At 38.7% G+C, this 14,364-nt stretch overlaps 3 protein-coding genes across 3 annotated transcripts; 1 reads left to right on the top strand and 2 right to left on the bottom strand.

The window, feature by feature from the left end:
- The first annotated feature begins 3,826 nt into the window (after nucleotides 1–3,826).
- LOC137746014 (chromatin modification-related protein EAF7-like) lies at nucleotides 3,827–4,611 on the top strand. The gene is made up of 2 exons (XM_068486062.1): nucleotides 3,827–4,160; nucleotides 4,604–4,611. The coding sequence occupies exons 1-2, from the start codon at nucleotides 3,827–3,829 to the stop codon at nucleotides 4,609–4,611; spliced, it is 342 nt and encodes a 113-aa protein (XP_068342163.1).
- Nucleotides 4,612–6,387: 1,776 nt separating this feature from the next.
- On the bottom strand, nucleotides 6,388–9,812 carry LOC137740116 (S-adenosyl-L-methionine-dependent tRNA 4-demethylwyosine synthase-like). Its single transcript, XM_068479927.1, has 8 exons — nucleotides 8,764–9,812; nucleotides 8,501–8,616; nucleotides 8,048–8,223; nucleotides 7,619–7,809; nucleotides 7,444–7,530; nucleotides 7,163–7,320; nucleotides 6,871–7,081; nucleotides 6,388–6,782 (listed from the first exon to the last, which is right to left on the bottom strand). The coding sequence occupies exons 1-8, from the start codon at nucleotides 9,616–9,618 to the stop codon at nucleotides 6,642–6,644; spliced, it is 1,935 nt and encodes a 644-aa protein (XP_068336028.1). The 5' UTR covers nucleotides 9,619–9,812; the 3' UTR covers nucleotides 6,388–6,641.
- A 292-nt stretch (nucleotides 9,813–10,104) lies between these two features.
- Nucleotides 10,105–14,310, bottom strand: LOC137740106 (probable methyltransferase PMT28). Its single transcript, XM_068479918.1, has 8 exons — nucleotides 13,000–14,310; nucleotides 12,741–12,890; nucleotides 12,077–12,347; nucleotides 11,883–11,975; nucleotides 11,477–11,651; nucleotides 11,050–11,292; nucleotides 10,755–10,949; nucleotides 10,105–10,638 (listed from the first exon to the last, which is right to left on the bottom strand). Exons 1-8 carry the CDS (start codon nucleotides 13,840–13,842, stop codon nucleotides 10,440–10,442), a joined length of 2,169 nt encoding a protein of 722 aa, XP_068336019.1. The 5' UTR covers nucleotides 13,843–14,310; the 3' UTR covers nucleotides 10,105–10,439.
- Between the last annotated feature and the right edge of the window lie 54 nt (nucleotides 14,311–14,364).

Below are 14,364 nucleotides of genomic sequence, written 5' to 3'. Positions count from 1 at the left end.
TAAATATAAATGCGTAAAAAAAAAAAAATATATCCTAATATAGCTAATTTGTTTTCAACCATAGTGTCTGTAAGCAAAATAAGCCTCTTCTTATGGGCTGAAAGAACAGTTTATGAAGCCCAAACCGTTGATACAAAGTTGAACCCAAATTTTACGGGAGCAAACCTATAATGCGATCCAAAACAAAGGGCCAAGAATCTCCCAAATCCATTTCATCCAATCAGCCCAATCTGATTTCCGTCCAATCTAATCTCCGAAGGAGAAAAACTCGACTCCTTGACATTTTACGTATGTACGTGTCAAACTGTCATTTGCAAACTTCTTCGATGTCCAATCAGCCAAGTAGTTTCCTTTCTAAAATTTGGTATATCCACTCTTATGGTTTTGGCAGCATATGAATTTGGTATTTTCGTTCATATTCGTTTGGTTTTATGGTATTCTTATTAGGTGGCCAACTTTATACACTGCTTAGTTTTAAGGGTGGTGCTATCACACACTTATTTCTTATTTTTCATGCACTATTCTTAATTTTCGATTTCCGAATGAAATAAATTGAAAAAGATTAGTGACCAAAAAGCCTAATAAAAATATGTGAGAGGTAAAAATAAATATGTGGATAATACTATCCTAATTTATTTACTCTCATCAAGTCACCAACCATCGCTCTACCCAACACTCGAACAAAAGGTTGGGTAGAGTAGAGTGATACCTTTGGTTTTGAACAACAAAAGATTTATAGTTTAATAGGACAAGAAATGAAACCGTAATTGTATAAACTTTTGAGTTTACAACACTTATAACATAACCTGATAAACACATTTTATTCTTTACTTTGTTTTCCTCTATCGTTACATAACCTACTTTCTAGATTAAGTAAAGCTCTCCAATTAACGAACTCTTAGCGGGTTAAGTACGTAATTAGAGTGTCAATAATTAACAAACTTGCATTAAGCAACCTTGAATTGAATAACCACAACGATATCGACATCCGCACATGTGGATGCGGCAGCTTTGGAACCTCTCGTTGACCAATTCACGTTGACCACATGAGGCAACCTCGCAATGCCGCATCACCATAATAAACAAATTATCCGAATTAATAAAGGTTCCATTCGCAACTTAGGATCCTCGCTAGATATTCCAATTATATATGTTTATTATATATTATATAGTTAGTTTTTATCATATACTATATATATTTAATCTTAAATAAAAAATTTACAATAATTTCTAACCGTACAATATACAATAAATAGATGTAATTAAAAAAATTTCAGAACCCTGATAAAGAGATCCGGCGAGGCTCCTCCTGGAACCAAAACCGGCTAAGTTTGGTGTTCGGATGGAATAGCTTGAAACGACGACGTAGCCCTGGAATGGTGGGGCATATGACGGGACCCATGGCCTTTTACGTCGGCAGATTTTCAAATGTGAGGGTGATTACGCGTCTATGCAAACTTTGTCGCGAGTCGCGGGTCGCGTAGAAGGTACGAAGGATGGAGGATTATAACAAGGTTTGACCATGTTGGTCGGTCAAACAAACCTTAAATTACTTTCGGCACCACAGTAAAATGCTTTACATTATATTTGCTAATTTGCCACTTAAATACGAAATATATTTTGTCACCTTGAAAGAAGCATTATGGTGATTTTTTACGCAAAAATAGTATTGAGAAGTATGAAAACTTATTTCTTAAACCGTAAACTTTAAAAAGATTTTTTGATATGGGTCTAAAGTGACTGAAAATTAGACCTATTTTAAAAATCAAAAGTCACTAAAAACTGAACATATTTTAAAAGATGGTCTATAAAATTAGACCTATTTCAAAATTTTTCAACTTTTTAAATTCACGAATCAAAAATCGTACCAAATCATTTAAAATGAATACAAATCAAGGAATAAAAGAGTAATAAATATATTACAAAAAATGAGTTCCGCACACTTTGTATATTTTTGTTAGGAAACATTTTGGTAGGGTTAGAAAATAGAAATGGTTGGAGGCTTCCTATGCTCAAATCACAAACAGGCGGTAAAACCCTGCTGATTTCCATGCCCGCTGTTTAATTTCTTCTTCTTTTTTGTTCTGCACTCTCAAGCGACTTTTGTTTTTCTGTTCTCTCTTTTACCAAATCGACCGTATTATTTACGATATTTCAAAATAATCATGCATCATGATGAATGAACGATTAAATCACACATCGTGTGTGTGTTTACTTAAAATTATCACCGCCTTTCAACATCTCGTAAATGCCTCCAAGTAAAACAGCCAACAGGATATGTGCCTCAACGACTCCAAGATCAAACCGTAGGCGCAGCGAATGTCATGATGATCATCCATGTATGTATGATCTGTCAAGGCCAAGAAGGGCACGCAGCGGTGGTCAATGTCTAGGAGGGAGAGTAGAGTAGGATACAGCTCAGAAGCAGCCTATCACAGCTCAAAGGGCGCGAAACCCGACACTGGTGGTCAGACTGAAACACTGAGTCCTGAACCATACAGTACAACGCATCCGTCTTATTACCCACGTCGAAATAAACCCACATGCTCACCTTTTTCATTTTTCACATTAGTAAAAAGGTTGAGAGAGAGAAAGATAACCAATTTGGCATTTGCTACTGAATTGGCATTGAGATATTTTTATAAAAAATGAGTTTAAGTTTAAAAATATGTTTAGTAAAAAAAAAAAACTTATTTTCATAATTTTAGATAAAAAAAAAACTGAAAACGTGAAGCAGTAAAAATAAGCTCATTTTTACTGTACAACAAAAATAATTTTTTTTTTTGCAAAACACATCAATACCAAACTAGCTTTGTCCAACCCCGAAGCCTTCTTTTTGCAGATGTGGCCGTTGTCGAGTTGGCAAGTTGATGTCCTCGTCTCTTCACTCAATATGTGTACCAAATCTCTTTCGAATAGTTTAAGATTGGTTGATGCACAAAATCAATTAGTTAAGTTCAAGAGCATTTATCTTTAAACCTAGCTTAAGTTTTAACGTTTGATTAATAGTCAATACTACGGTCTGGTAGTACTTATCTTCATTTGTAAATAAAAAATAATAAATTCAAATTTCGTAAATAAAGAATTTGATATTAAATAAATTGTATTATCTATTATTCGACTTAACCGAACTCCCTTACTCTTCTTAATTTAAAATGTATCTTTGTGCTAAAAAACATATAGCTCCACCGTTTCAATATCTTTGTGCTAAAAAACATAAAGACCTAAATCCGTCCTTTTAATATTAGTTTAAAAGCACCCTAAAACCCTAACAAGACCCCTAACCATGGTAGCATCTAAAATATATATGGTAGAGTTATCCATCCTCAGCGACTCCATAGCTTTCCCTCACTGGCTTTCGACCTCATTTCCTCCTCCCTTGTCTTTTCTATATTCTTTTACTCAGACATGAAGGGGATAGAAAAATAGGTACTACCGAAGAAAAGGGAAATACGATTATTAGTGGCTTTTGAGCTTTTTTTTTTTTTTAATTTTATAAAAATATTTTTGCTTATTTTTATCCAACAGTAATAGGAGAGTAGGAGGAGGGGGCCGGGTCGAATTTTATTGGGTCTCGTATATGACTGGAAAGAGATTATTTTAATGGTATTTTCCGAATCTAGGTGCAGGTCAAAGATTTAAGCCTTCTCTCTCTGCCGGTTCTCATCTTTAGAGAGAGAGAGAGAGAGTGAAAAATATTAGAGAATGTTCTTGAAGTTTTTTTGGCTTTCGGGGTTTTATTTCTACTCATCAGATTAATATAAAAGCTGTTGTCTTGGTGAAAATTATCATCAAAATATTTATTATTTGATAGAGAAATTTTTCTATGGGAAAGAAGCCTCAGAAAACGAAGGAGCTATCAGTGGCAATAGCAGAAGCTTCGTCAACCGGAGACGAATCCCAGCAGCAACCCCAGGCTCATACCCCAAGAAAGAGAGGAAGGCCTCGCAAGATTGTTATTGAAGAGCAATCCACAGCAGGAATAGAAGAATCTGCTTCTGCTTCTGCAGCTGAAGATGTTAAAGAAAGTGATTCCAAAAAAGCAAAAGTAGATGAGTATGAGGATGATGAAGATCAAAAGCAGAAGCAACAGGAAGAGTTACAGCAGCCAAAGGTAAAAGAAGAAGAAGAAGGTAGTGGTAAAAAGGAAGAAGAAGAAGGTTTTTTACCTAGGGAGCCTTCAAGAAGTAGAGCAAGGAGGAAAAGCAAACCCAGAAAGAGTAGCCATAGCTAGTTACTCTCATGGTAATTTCTTTATTGTTCTTAGTTTCCTCTTCTGTGTTAAAAACATCTGGAAAATTAATTAAATCAATCAAAAAAATCTGTAAAGGCAACATATTATCTCTCCTTAATTTCCTGCATATAAATTATATGCAGAAGATAGAGAGTTGGACTTCGATTTTTGCATTTGATTTCTTCCAGCCTCTGCCTTTGTATAATATAATCAGCTTTTCTGTTCGCAATCAAAATACTTTCCGATTAGTTTTTTCTATTGATTAGTAGTTGGATGAATTAGACTGAGCAACTAGGGTTTTTTATTTCTCAGTTCATTGATGAAAATATATCTTTCATTAGTTTCATTTTTCGTTATTTTCACCTGTAGGAAATTAGTTTTGGTGTTTATGTTATAATGCAAGCGATGTTTTAAACTAATCCATCCGGAAAAGAATTCGAACTTAGGCACAAAGTGAAGCATTATTAGCATAGCTAACTTGGATGAGACTGAAGTCTGCAACTAAAATGCAACCAAAATAATTGAAGGGAGATAACGTTAAGAAGATTAAATTTATAGATAAAGTTTGTTTTGAAAATTAAAAAAAATATGAAAGTTGATAATTAGTTTATTACTTATACGTTAATAAACGTATGATTCTTATTGATGGCATATCATTTTAAAGTAGCGGAGAACACTGACATAACCAACTTAGTTACGCCCAATTATTTATGTTGAAAGGGGTAAGAAGACAAAATAAATGAAAATAGAGGGGCCACTAAAAGAAGTGGGGTTTTCTGCAAAATTTAGAAAGAAGGAAGATTGCAAAATCTGGAAAATGGAAACAGAAATCGCATGTTAGCCGAGTTAGCAGCTCTGCTACTGTCAATTGCCAAGCCGCTGCATCTATCACGTGACACTCACGTTCTAAATTAATACACGAATAAAAGCACGCCCTTGAAGGGGCACAAGCAAGCGTGCAAAGCTAGTAGAAAGAAAGCTGCTTTCGCAGGTTAAGCTCGCCGCCTCAGTAGGCCAATAAGTGCTTTTCTAATAAGTAGGACGTGGCAGCTAGGGGTTCCACTCCACGGGCGCGTGAGGCACCTAGCTTAATTACTACCGTCTCGTGTCTCATCCATTAAGCATTAATCATAGATAAAAGTAACCTAGCCACGAGTTTTATGCTGACGTAACAGTATTTCAAGTCAATTATGTATATTTACGTTGAATTATATAAGTTGTAAGAAATTTTTATGGTGCTCTACAATGTCCTATACCTAGGGACTTTTGACAATTTAATTTAGTAATTGTATCTTAGACCAAAGCGGTTTTTAATTTTTATTTACTTTTTTGGTAGTATGCACCATCCATGCAAAGACTTGCGAAAGTAGGGTTCTATATTTTGTTTTTGGTAATAAAATGGTCAGTTTTATTAATTAGAGAGTTATAATATAGATTTGTAAAAGTTTTGAGAAATGTTCGAGGTGCATATTAAATCAAATGGGATAAAAAAAACATACTACGTGAACAAATAATGCGCGTGAAATAAAATTTACTGATTGGACGTTTCATTTTGTTTTATTTTTAAAAAAGACTAGTTAGTGATTTCGTTATGACGGTTCATCATTTCGAGGGCTGGAAAAACTCACAGACATTTAGTCTCTCCCTAATCACCATCGTACAATTCACCAATTCCAGAAATCGAAACAATAATGTATCGTATGACATATAACATGAAATTCCATCTCCAACCATTAGGGGATACCTTGTTTGGATAAATGAGGTAATTTGCTCTGCCTAACAGTAAAAACTAAGACAAAAATAATGCACGAAAGAGGTTGGCTGATGTGGAAAGCTGTGTACGACATTCATAGGTAACGACAATTTCCACTTATGGAAGATCAAGCACCATTACAAGGGGCCATTGAAACAGATATTTCGCCAACTATTGTTACAATACAAGGTGAGAAGACTTGACCAAAAAAAAAAAAAAAAAAAAAAAAACAACGTGAGAAGGATTATAGACAAATGGATATTGACCGAAAATTAAAGCGCTCGTCCCAAACCAATCATGTGACGTAATGCAAGAAGGTAAAACACAACGCTTCATAGGTTTTGGGCGCCACTATCTTAGTGTCAGCTAAGAACATCTAAAGGACACAAAAGACATCAAGTAGCCACAACCTTTTGAATCTATTTGAATGAATTGGAACATAAACAGTAATTACCTCCCTGATTAAACAGTAGTTTCATCTTTATGACATTGTCCGAACATAAACATTGCAGAGTAAAACTTACCCAGAAACTCTCTTAATCTATAGACTGTTGTTATGTCGTGCAAAAACTTGCTCACATAGGTAAAACTACAACACAATACAATCAAAACTGTTCCTAGAACTCCATACTAATCAAACCCCTAACCTGGTTGTCACTGGTTTGTTCTGTGATGGCGCTCCTTCTTGTATCGAGACTGATACGGATCAAAACCGCCTTCCTCTGCCCCATAAACGGCCCATGAAGGTGTTGGAGCCATGTAATCCTTACTGTCAAAATGTTTTCCAGAAGCCACCTGCATTTTCCATAAGAATGGATGAGTGAATAAATATGATCACCCAAATGGCACTCTAGGAGTATATAATTGTTGGAGCCAAATATACCAGATCGTGAAACTTTTCATAGTCAATCCACGTGAACCACTGGCCATCAATCTTGAACTTGCTAGTTTTTGCCAGGAGGACACAGCACGAGTGGACATGCTCACATGCGACTTCATACTCCCCGTTACTTTTCAAAGCTAAGGCCTCTGAAAATGCTTTAACATCAGCATGCCAGGGCACATTCTCCATTGTCAACTTTGATGTAGCAGACCTGTGAATTGATCACTCTGAATATAGAACTAAAGCATTTAAATGACCTGACTACATAGGAACCAAAGAAATGAAAACTTACGTTCCACAATATGTAACTCCCTTGATTTCAACAAAATCAGGACTGCCAAGGCTGAAAATGTTATAATAAGCATCGATATCTTCTGTATTCCAGCCCTTCACCAGAGTTAGGCGATAAACAGTTCGTTGCTGTTTGTCCTTGAGAGAAGTCAAGGAATCCTGGCGATAAAAATTCAAGCAAACACATGAGTAACACCAGAAGTACTGAATCATTTTCTTTTTCTCAGTGGATTGAAGACAAGAAATTGGGACCTCAAAGTATCAAGTAGGTCAGATGCTTACAATTAATCGCTCCCAAAAATCCCCAAAAAGTGGCCTATCAATCGCCTTCAAACTCTCTTTAGTTGCAGCATCTACACTTACATATAACTGTGTGCAAAGAAGTCCAAAATCATTGCCAAAACTAAAGAATAGCATGATGTAAGATCAGACAGCAATATAACAGTAGCAAGCAAACCTGCGTGATAGGGTTCAGCATTTTGATCTTTTCAGGAAACTGAGCATTTGTTACTAGAAAAGTAGAAATCCGTCTTCGATGCAGCTCATCTATGAGTGCATTAATCTCAGGATACATGATGGGTTCACCAACAAGTGATAAGGCACAATGCCTGGGAGAGAGACCCTCTGTTAATCGCTCCAATGTAACACCTGCAGGAGAAGTTATCTCATGACATAGAATTAAGCAGATCTATACACTATTAAGTTTCCTAGGATTTAGTTGATGATAGTACAACCAAATAGTTGGGGAACCCAATATAACCATGCCTTCCTAAACAGTGTTTCAATTAATTCATCACTGGTTCGAGCAGTCTTGTACAACTAAAAATACTTAAAGCATTATCCAAGGATGTATTTCTTACCAAAAGAAAAAAATCACAGGATTTACCAGGAACTCCTTTCATTTGCTTGATCATTTTCGTGTGCTGGTCTATGGCAGAATTAACAATCTCTAACGGATCATCCATCTTCCACTGCCAACTCTTTCCGACAGGATTTGTGTGATGTCTCCAACAAAAAACACATTTGTTGGCACATGCCAGACTAGGGGTTGTCTCCATGCACCTGTTTCATTCCAACGTCTCAAATTTAAACCGCTAGTTGAGGCAACGTGAAATACATAAACTATAAAAGTAAATGCAACTAGGTAAAATATACAAATTCAAAATGTATATGTTATAAGACTGCCAATTCACCACTAATTACATAGCACTGAGGTATTACAGATATGCAACACTCAATCTAAAATATGCGCATAATGCATGAATTCAGAGTCACACAGACATGTACATGGGAAAGGACGGTGCGAAATCTGCTCCAAATTGATAATAATTTCGGTTACCTGTGACTTTCTATGCCATAAAACGAGTGTTTGTAGCAACCTCCACGGCCTCGAAGCTGCGACTTTGTCCATCTACAAATTTTGACACCGCTATGAGAACCAATAATTTTATACCCCTGCATTTTCACTCGAGGAAAATCAAAGCCAAAGATCAGAACAAAAATCCTAAAGGCAAACACAACACTTCAAATCTTCCAGAAAGAAGTCTGCTCAGAAAAGCCACTTCAAATCTTCCAGAAAGAAGTCTGCTCAGAAAAGCTTACCTGCTTCGTTAAGCTAGCTCGAATCAACGGAGAGACCATCTCTTTTTTACCATTTACTGTCCCGTTCGTCTTCGTCGCCGCCACTGGGTTCCTTCTTGAAGGCCCTTTACCTGCAATATCCTCAAGATCAACAACACCTGACTCCCCACCGTCCTCCTCCTCCTCATCTTCCTCGTCTGAAACATCAAAGCTCTCAGCTTCACATTCATCACTAACCCCATTACCCAAAACCCCGCCATTTTCCGCCGCACCACCCTTCAGAAACCTCACCACCTTCCCACTCCAAGCATCAAACACCTCGTCTAAATCACCACCGTCCACGTCACCTTCCCAAATCGGAAACATCTCAGAAGCGCCCAACGCCCTCATCCTCCTCGCCAAGTCCTTCCCCACCGCATTGAACGTAGCGCCGTAGGCTCGGCTCCCAACGCCGAAGACGGCGAATTTGCAATTGGAGAGCAGCAGCGATCCCACCCTGAAGTCCTCCGCGCTCTCGGCGAGCCAATTGGAGAAGAACTTGGCGTTCGGAGGCGGCTTCCCGTCATCCCAAGTCGAAGCGACGATCAGAACTAGGGTTTCCTTCGGGAGGTCTTCCGGCTCGTAGTTGTTGGGGTCGACGAGGTCGAAAGCGACGCCTTTTAATTTCAGAAAATCGAGCAGGCGACGAGCTAGGGCTTCGGAGGTTCCGGTTTGGGAGACGAAGAAGAGCTTGCCTCTGCGAGGCGAAGAGCCAGGGTTAGGGTTTAGGGAGAGCTTGAGGCGTCGGAGGCGGCGGGATTTGTAGAAACAGTAGACAGTGGTGGCTGAGAGGATGGCGAGGAGAGTGAGCCGCGCAGGAGCGGAGGAGAGGAACATGGCGGGAATTAAATTTGTGGGATTGTCCTTTGGCGGACAATCACATGAGTGTTATGGAGGCGCGAAGAAGAATGGGGTTCGTTACAGAACCGCGAGAAGAGTGAAAGAGGAGGCGGAAGATGGCGATTGGAATTTTGGGTACGCAATGTTGGTGGGCTGAATTCAAATTGGTCTTAATCGGCCCAAAATATATGAGTGCTGGGCCTTCTCTAGTGCACATGCTCATATGCACTAATATCCCTCATCAAGTTTCGGTACAACACGAGGCAGTAACGTACTGTCGTATAATTTCAATGAGTAACATTGTGTCGAATTGAATTGACTCGTGTTATAACACGTACTAGAACCAGGGTAACAATCAAATAAACCTTACTCGAATACAAGGATACAGCATTTCGCTCCTGAAAGAAAATTATTCATTTGCAGACGTAGACAGTCACATGAGCTAGAGCGAATGTTCTTCCCTTTCTTTGCAATTTAGATAAATTTAAAATAAAATTCGCTCGTATAAAAAAGAATCTTAATTCTTTAATATAACATCATCATATAATACACAAACCTATACACAGAAAAATCCATCACTTGAAATGGTTAGGAAAAAACATAATAATGTGCACTCTTAGTGAACTGAACTCATTCACCCTCACTTCCTCAGCTCATCCTCTACATCAACTGCAACTGCATCACCAATAAAATTCAAGTGGTATATCAAAAACATCGGTTATAACAACGCTCAAAATTGGATGGAGCACCTGAAGGAAGCATGGCTTCGCCGCAGGTCTTCGTGCTGTTATGGACTTGTATGAAGCTGCATTATCGTTTTAAGGCCGCCACAACGTTTTCTGGGCGCATAAGATACCCTCCTTTCCCTGAGCATAAGTCATCCGGATCTCCCAATGCATACTCTTCAATATACCCTCCAGGGGTTCCAGTACCTCAACTTTCTCGCGTATAATCGCCCAACCTCCAGGCCGTAACAAGCGATCCATCTCAACAACGATTGATACAGGTTGCTTACACCTGCAAAGTAGTATTCCAGATGTAAAGGATTGGGACACTTGAAAAACCGGAGACTTTGATAACAAAATGTCACTGCAAACAGTAATGAAGCGCTAACTGGAGGAGTTGGCTCTCACCTATTCTTAAGCCGTGAAAACAGATGATCCACATGCAAAAAGTCATATGATCTGGGATAAGTACCGAAAGACTCGCACCAGTCGTGGTAGGTTCCAACAAGCCCGCGTTCAAATATGAAAGGAAGTGTATCAGGAGCATGGACAGGTACCACATTCATCACCCAAACCTTTTGTTGTGCGAGGGCTGCAGCAAATCTGCGTCAAGTACATTACAATTCAATTCACCAATCAACTTCGACGTGTTTCTATTGAAAAGAAAAGAAAACACAAGGTTTTGTTGAATTTATTTACATACCCTCCATAGATGGCTTTCATGTCCATTACATTTCGAATTTTTGACCAGTCGATACCCAGTCCAGTGAGATAAGATTTATCAACAATAGCTTTCCAGTGCTTGGTGTCTGCATCCAATTTATCTTTATCACTTAACCAGTCAGGATACCTTTCGAGCCTTTTGGGCCATTCCTCTGGCCACTCTGTGCCACGCTGTTCAATGGCAGATGGAATGGGGTGCAAGCAAGTCTTCACGGGAACATACCTGTTAAGGGACACGTAAGGCTAACTGTTCCTAAATCATCCAAAAGTGGTCTTCCGTGCGCAGATAATGAACATACTGATTCCGTTCAACAAATTAACGAGCCAGAAATGGAACATGTATGGATTCATAATGCTAAAAAACCTAGAAGAGACGAATATTGTCAAGCAAGTTCATTTAAGCTTACCAGGCTGCATCTGGGTTTTCATTTTCCTTGCACAAAGGTGGATATTTCTTCCTCCTCAGATCATATATATCATTTGAGTCTGGCTTCTGGTATATTTTGACACCCACGTCACTGACTTCATCAGTTTTATGAGCCAGAATATTCCAACAGAGAGATGCGGTCAATTTAGCCATGGCTGGAAGATAAGAAAAAAAATGCCACATGTTATCAAATTATTCAGCACAAGCAACTCAGGATAAAATTATATAATATCATAAAGCAAACAAATATTAGATATCCTAAGGAAGTTAGTCCTCACAAAAATAGTATTAACTGTGAGATATTCGGACCACAAGGCCTACTGTTCCAGCTTTCAAGCATCTAAGATAATTATTATTATCATAATAGTTAGCAGCATAGGGCAAACCTTCTTCTTCTTCAAAGCTGTCATGTTTAGTTGACAAGACAAAGTATCCGCCTGGCCTTAAAATCCTATTCATCTCCAGAAGATGCTTACCCCCTGCAAAAGAAAGAAATCCATGAAAGTGTGACTTAAAGTTGGATTTGAAACTTCAAGAAGAAGAAATGAAGAATGAAAGGCAGAAAGAAATCGATTCAAACCATTTGAATGCCAAGGTATGGTGCAACCGCCACAGTGAACAGCATCAAAAACACCACTGGGGAAAGGCAGCCTTCTATTTTGAAAAGGGCTAACTAAAGCAGGAAAACCACGTTCGAGGGCAACTTGAGCTAGGTCAACTAGGTCATCCTTCAAGCCCAATGCCAATGTTAATACATCCTTATCAACAAGAGAAGCCCCAAAGGCGGAATCTGTACATCCAATATCAAGCACTACACGGATATTCTTTCCCCATTCGATGTCTGGTACCATCTATCAAACAAAATAAAAATTCAAACTTCTTTTTATGGTAAGACTTACAGCAATTACTATTAGGAGATAACTAGCACATACATACACATCAGAGTACGTATGGTGAAGTTTAATTGCCATCTGTAAATAGAGGCTGGTTTCAAACTCCACATCTCTCACAATATTAGGATGCAAAAATATAGTAGAGATAAAACAGTTAAGACTCTTTATCCTAGAAATATGAGATTTTCCAAGGTTTACCACTCATTTCATATATAAAAACCCACGTTCGAAAGAGAAATCGTCTATCTACCCAAATAATCATTTACAAGCGTTATCAATTCATTTCAGGTTGTAATAAAAGAGGCATCATACAGATTCTCAAATTCAATGGACAATGAGTAAAAGTCACACCTCTTCAATGGACTCAAGATAGTGAAGAATCCCACCCTTCAATTCAGACTGGTTCTGAGGGAAAGTCAGATATTCTCCAGACTTCATCACCCAACTACGTTCCTTGATGAATACAGCCAGTTTCGGATGCTCCACATTCTTGTACAATATCTACAAAACACGAAATGTTACGAAAACAAAACATCAGTAAAATTCGTTTTCCTCACATTGTACTACACTTGAATACAAGAAAAAAATATGAAACCCGAAGCATATATACCTTCTCTTTGCTCTCAGGCCAGGGGACCGGAGGGCCATATCCATCGCGGGGAAGAGGTACAAGACACATAGGTTCCACTTTCGGGCAACTCCTCTCCGTATGCCTATACTGCAGCCTTCCAGATCCAACTTCCATATCAATACAAGGAATGTAGTTATGCTTGCTCCTTGTGCTACATTGTTTCCAACTATAATGTGCTTTTGGATCAAACAATGGACCCTTCATCTTATACCTCTTCTTCCGTCTTTTTTCGGATTCACCACCGTCATCTTCCAGCTTCATCTCCTCCGATTCCTTATCCATCGTCTCCATCAAATTATCCCCCTCTCCCCCTGCTTCCCCATTTCCTTCACTCTCATCACCCAAAGCTTCTTCCTTTCCATCCACCACCTCCTTTTCTTCGTCCCCATCTTCCTTTTCACTCTCCGAATCTTCATTCTCGGATTCCAAGGTCACATTTTTACCCTTCACCACACTCTCTGGTAACTTTTTCTTACCCTTCCCCTTCTTCCCATTTACCTCTTCTTTCTTCTCCTTCTCGTATTTATGCTCATGGGCAGGTGAACTCACAGCAGAGCCATTAGCCCTTTTCTCCTCCCCACCATTACTAGCAACTTGGTGGGTCCCACTGGGAGTGCTCCCCCTGATGCTCTTTGATCCAGGCGACGCCCCAATGTTGTCGAAGCTTTCGATTCGGGTGGTGACGGAGGAGGAAGGAGAAGAAAACATCGACCAGGCGAATATAAAGCAGAGGCCCAAGATTGCCACCGCCGTCATTTTTATGCAGAACCCACCTGGCCGTTTTGCTTGGCGGCCCAACCGAGCTAACCGAGCCACTGCCATCTCTCTTTGAAGAATGTACGCTAAGGAGCCTATAAATCTGGAAAACCCCCAATGAAAAACCCCGCCAAAATTGGATAAAATATCGAAATTCAAATCCAGAAGTGAGATTTAACTAGAAAAGGAAATCTTTAACGAATCTGGAGCAGGGGACGAGACAGATCTGTGGAAATGTTTCTAAAATTGGAAATAGAAGATGAAACTGCGAGTACCCAAATGGGAAAATCACCGTCAGGATCGAAGTACAACAAAAAGAAATCGCCTTTCAAAGAATTTATAACCTTCAAGATCATGAAAAATCTAAAGAAGAGTAAATTTTTTTTCCAATGAACTGAGAAATTAAAGAAGGAACTTGAATTGGGTAAGTACCAAGTAGCACCCTACCCAATATAAATTAGCTTTTAGCAGCAGAATTTTCAAATAAGTGGGAGAAACTTCTCTGTCACTCGGAAAAATTAAAAATTTTTTTTTTTTTTTTTTAAAGTGATTAGTTGGGGAAATGACTGACGAGCAGAGGTAGTAATC

This window comes from Pyrus communis, chromosome 1 (genome assembly GCF_963583255.1).
Source record: "Pyrus communis chromosome 1, drPyrComm1.1, whole genome shotgun sequence".
NCBI lineage: Eukaryota > Viridiplantae > Streptophyta > Magnoliopsida > Rosales > Rosaceae > Pyrus > Pyrus communis.
This window is presented reverse-complemented; position numbering and strand designations above follow the sequence as displayed.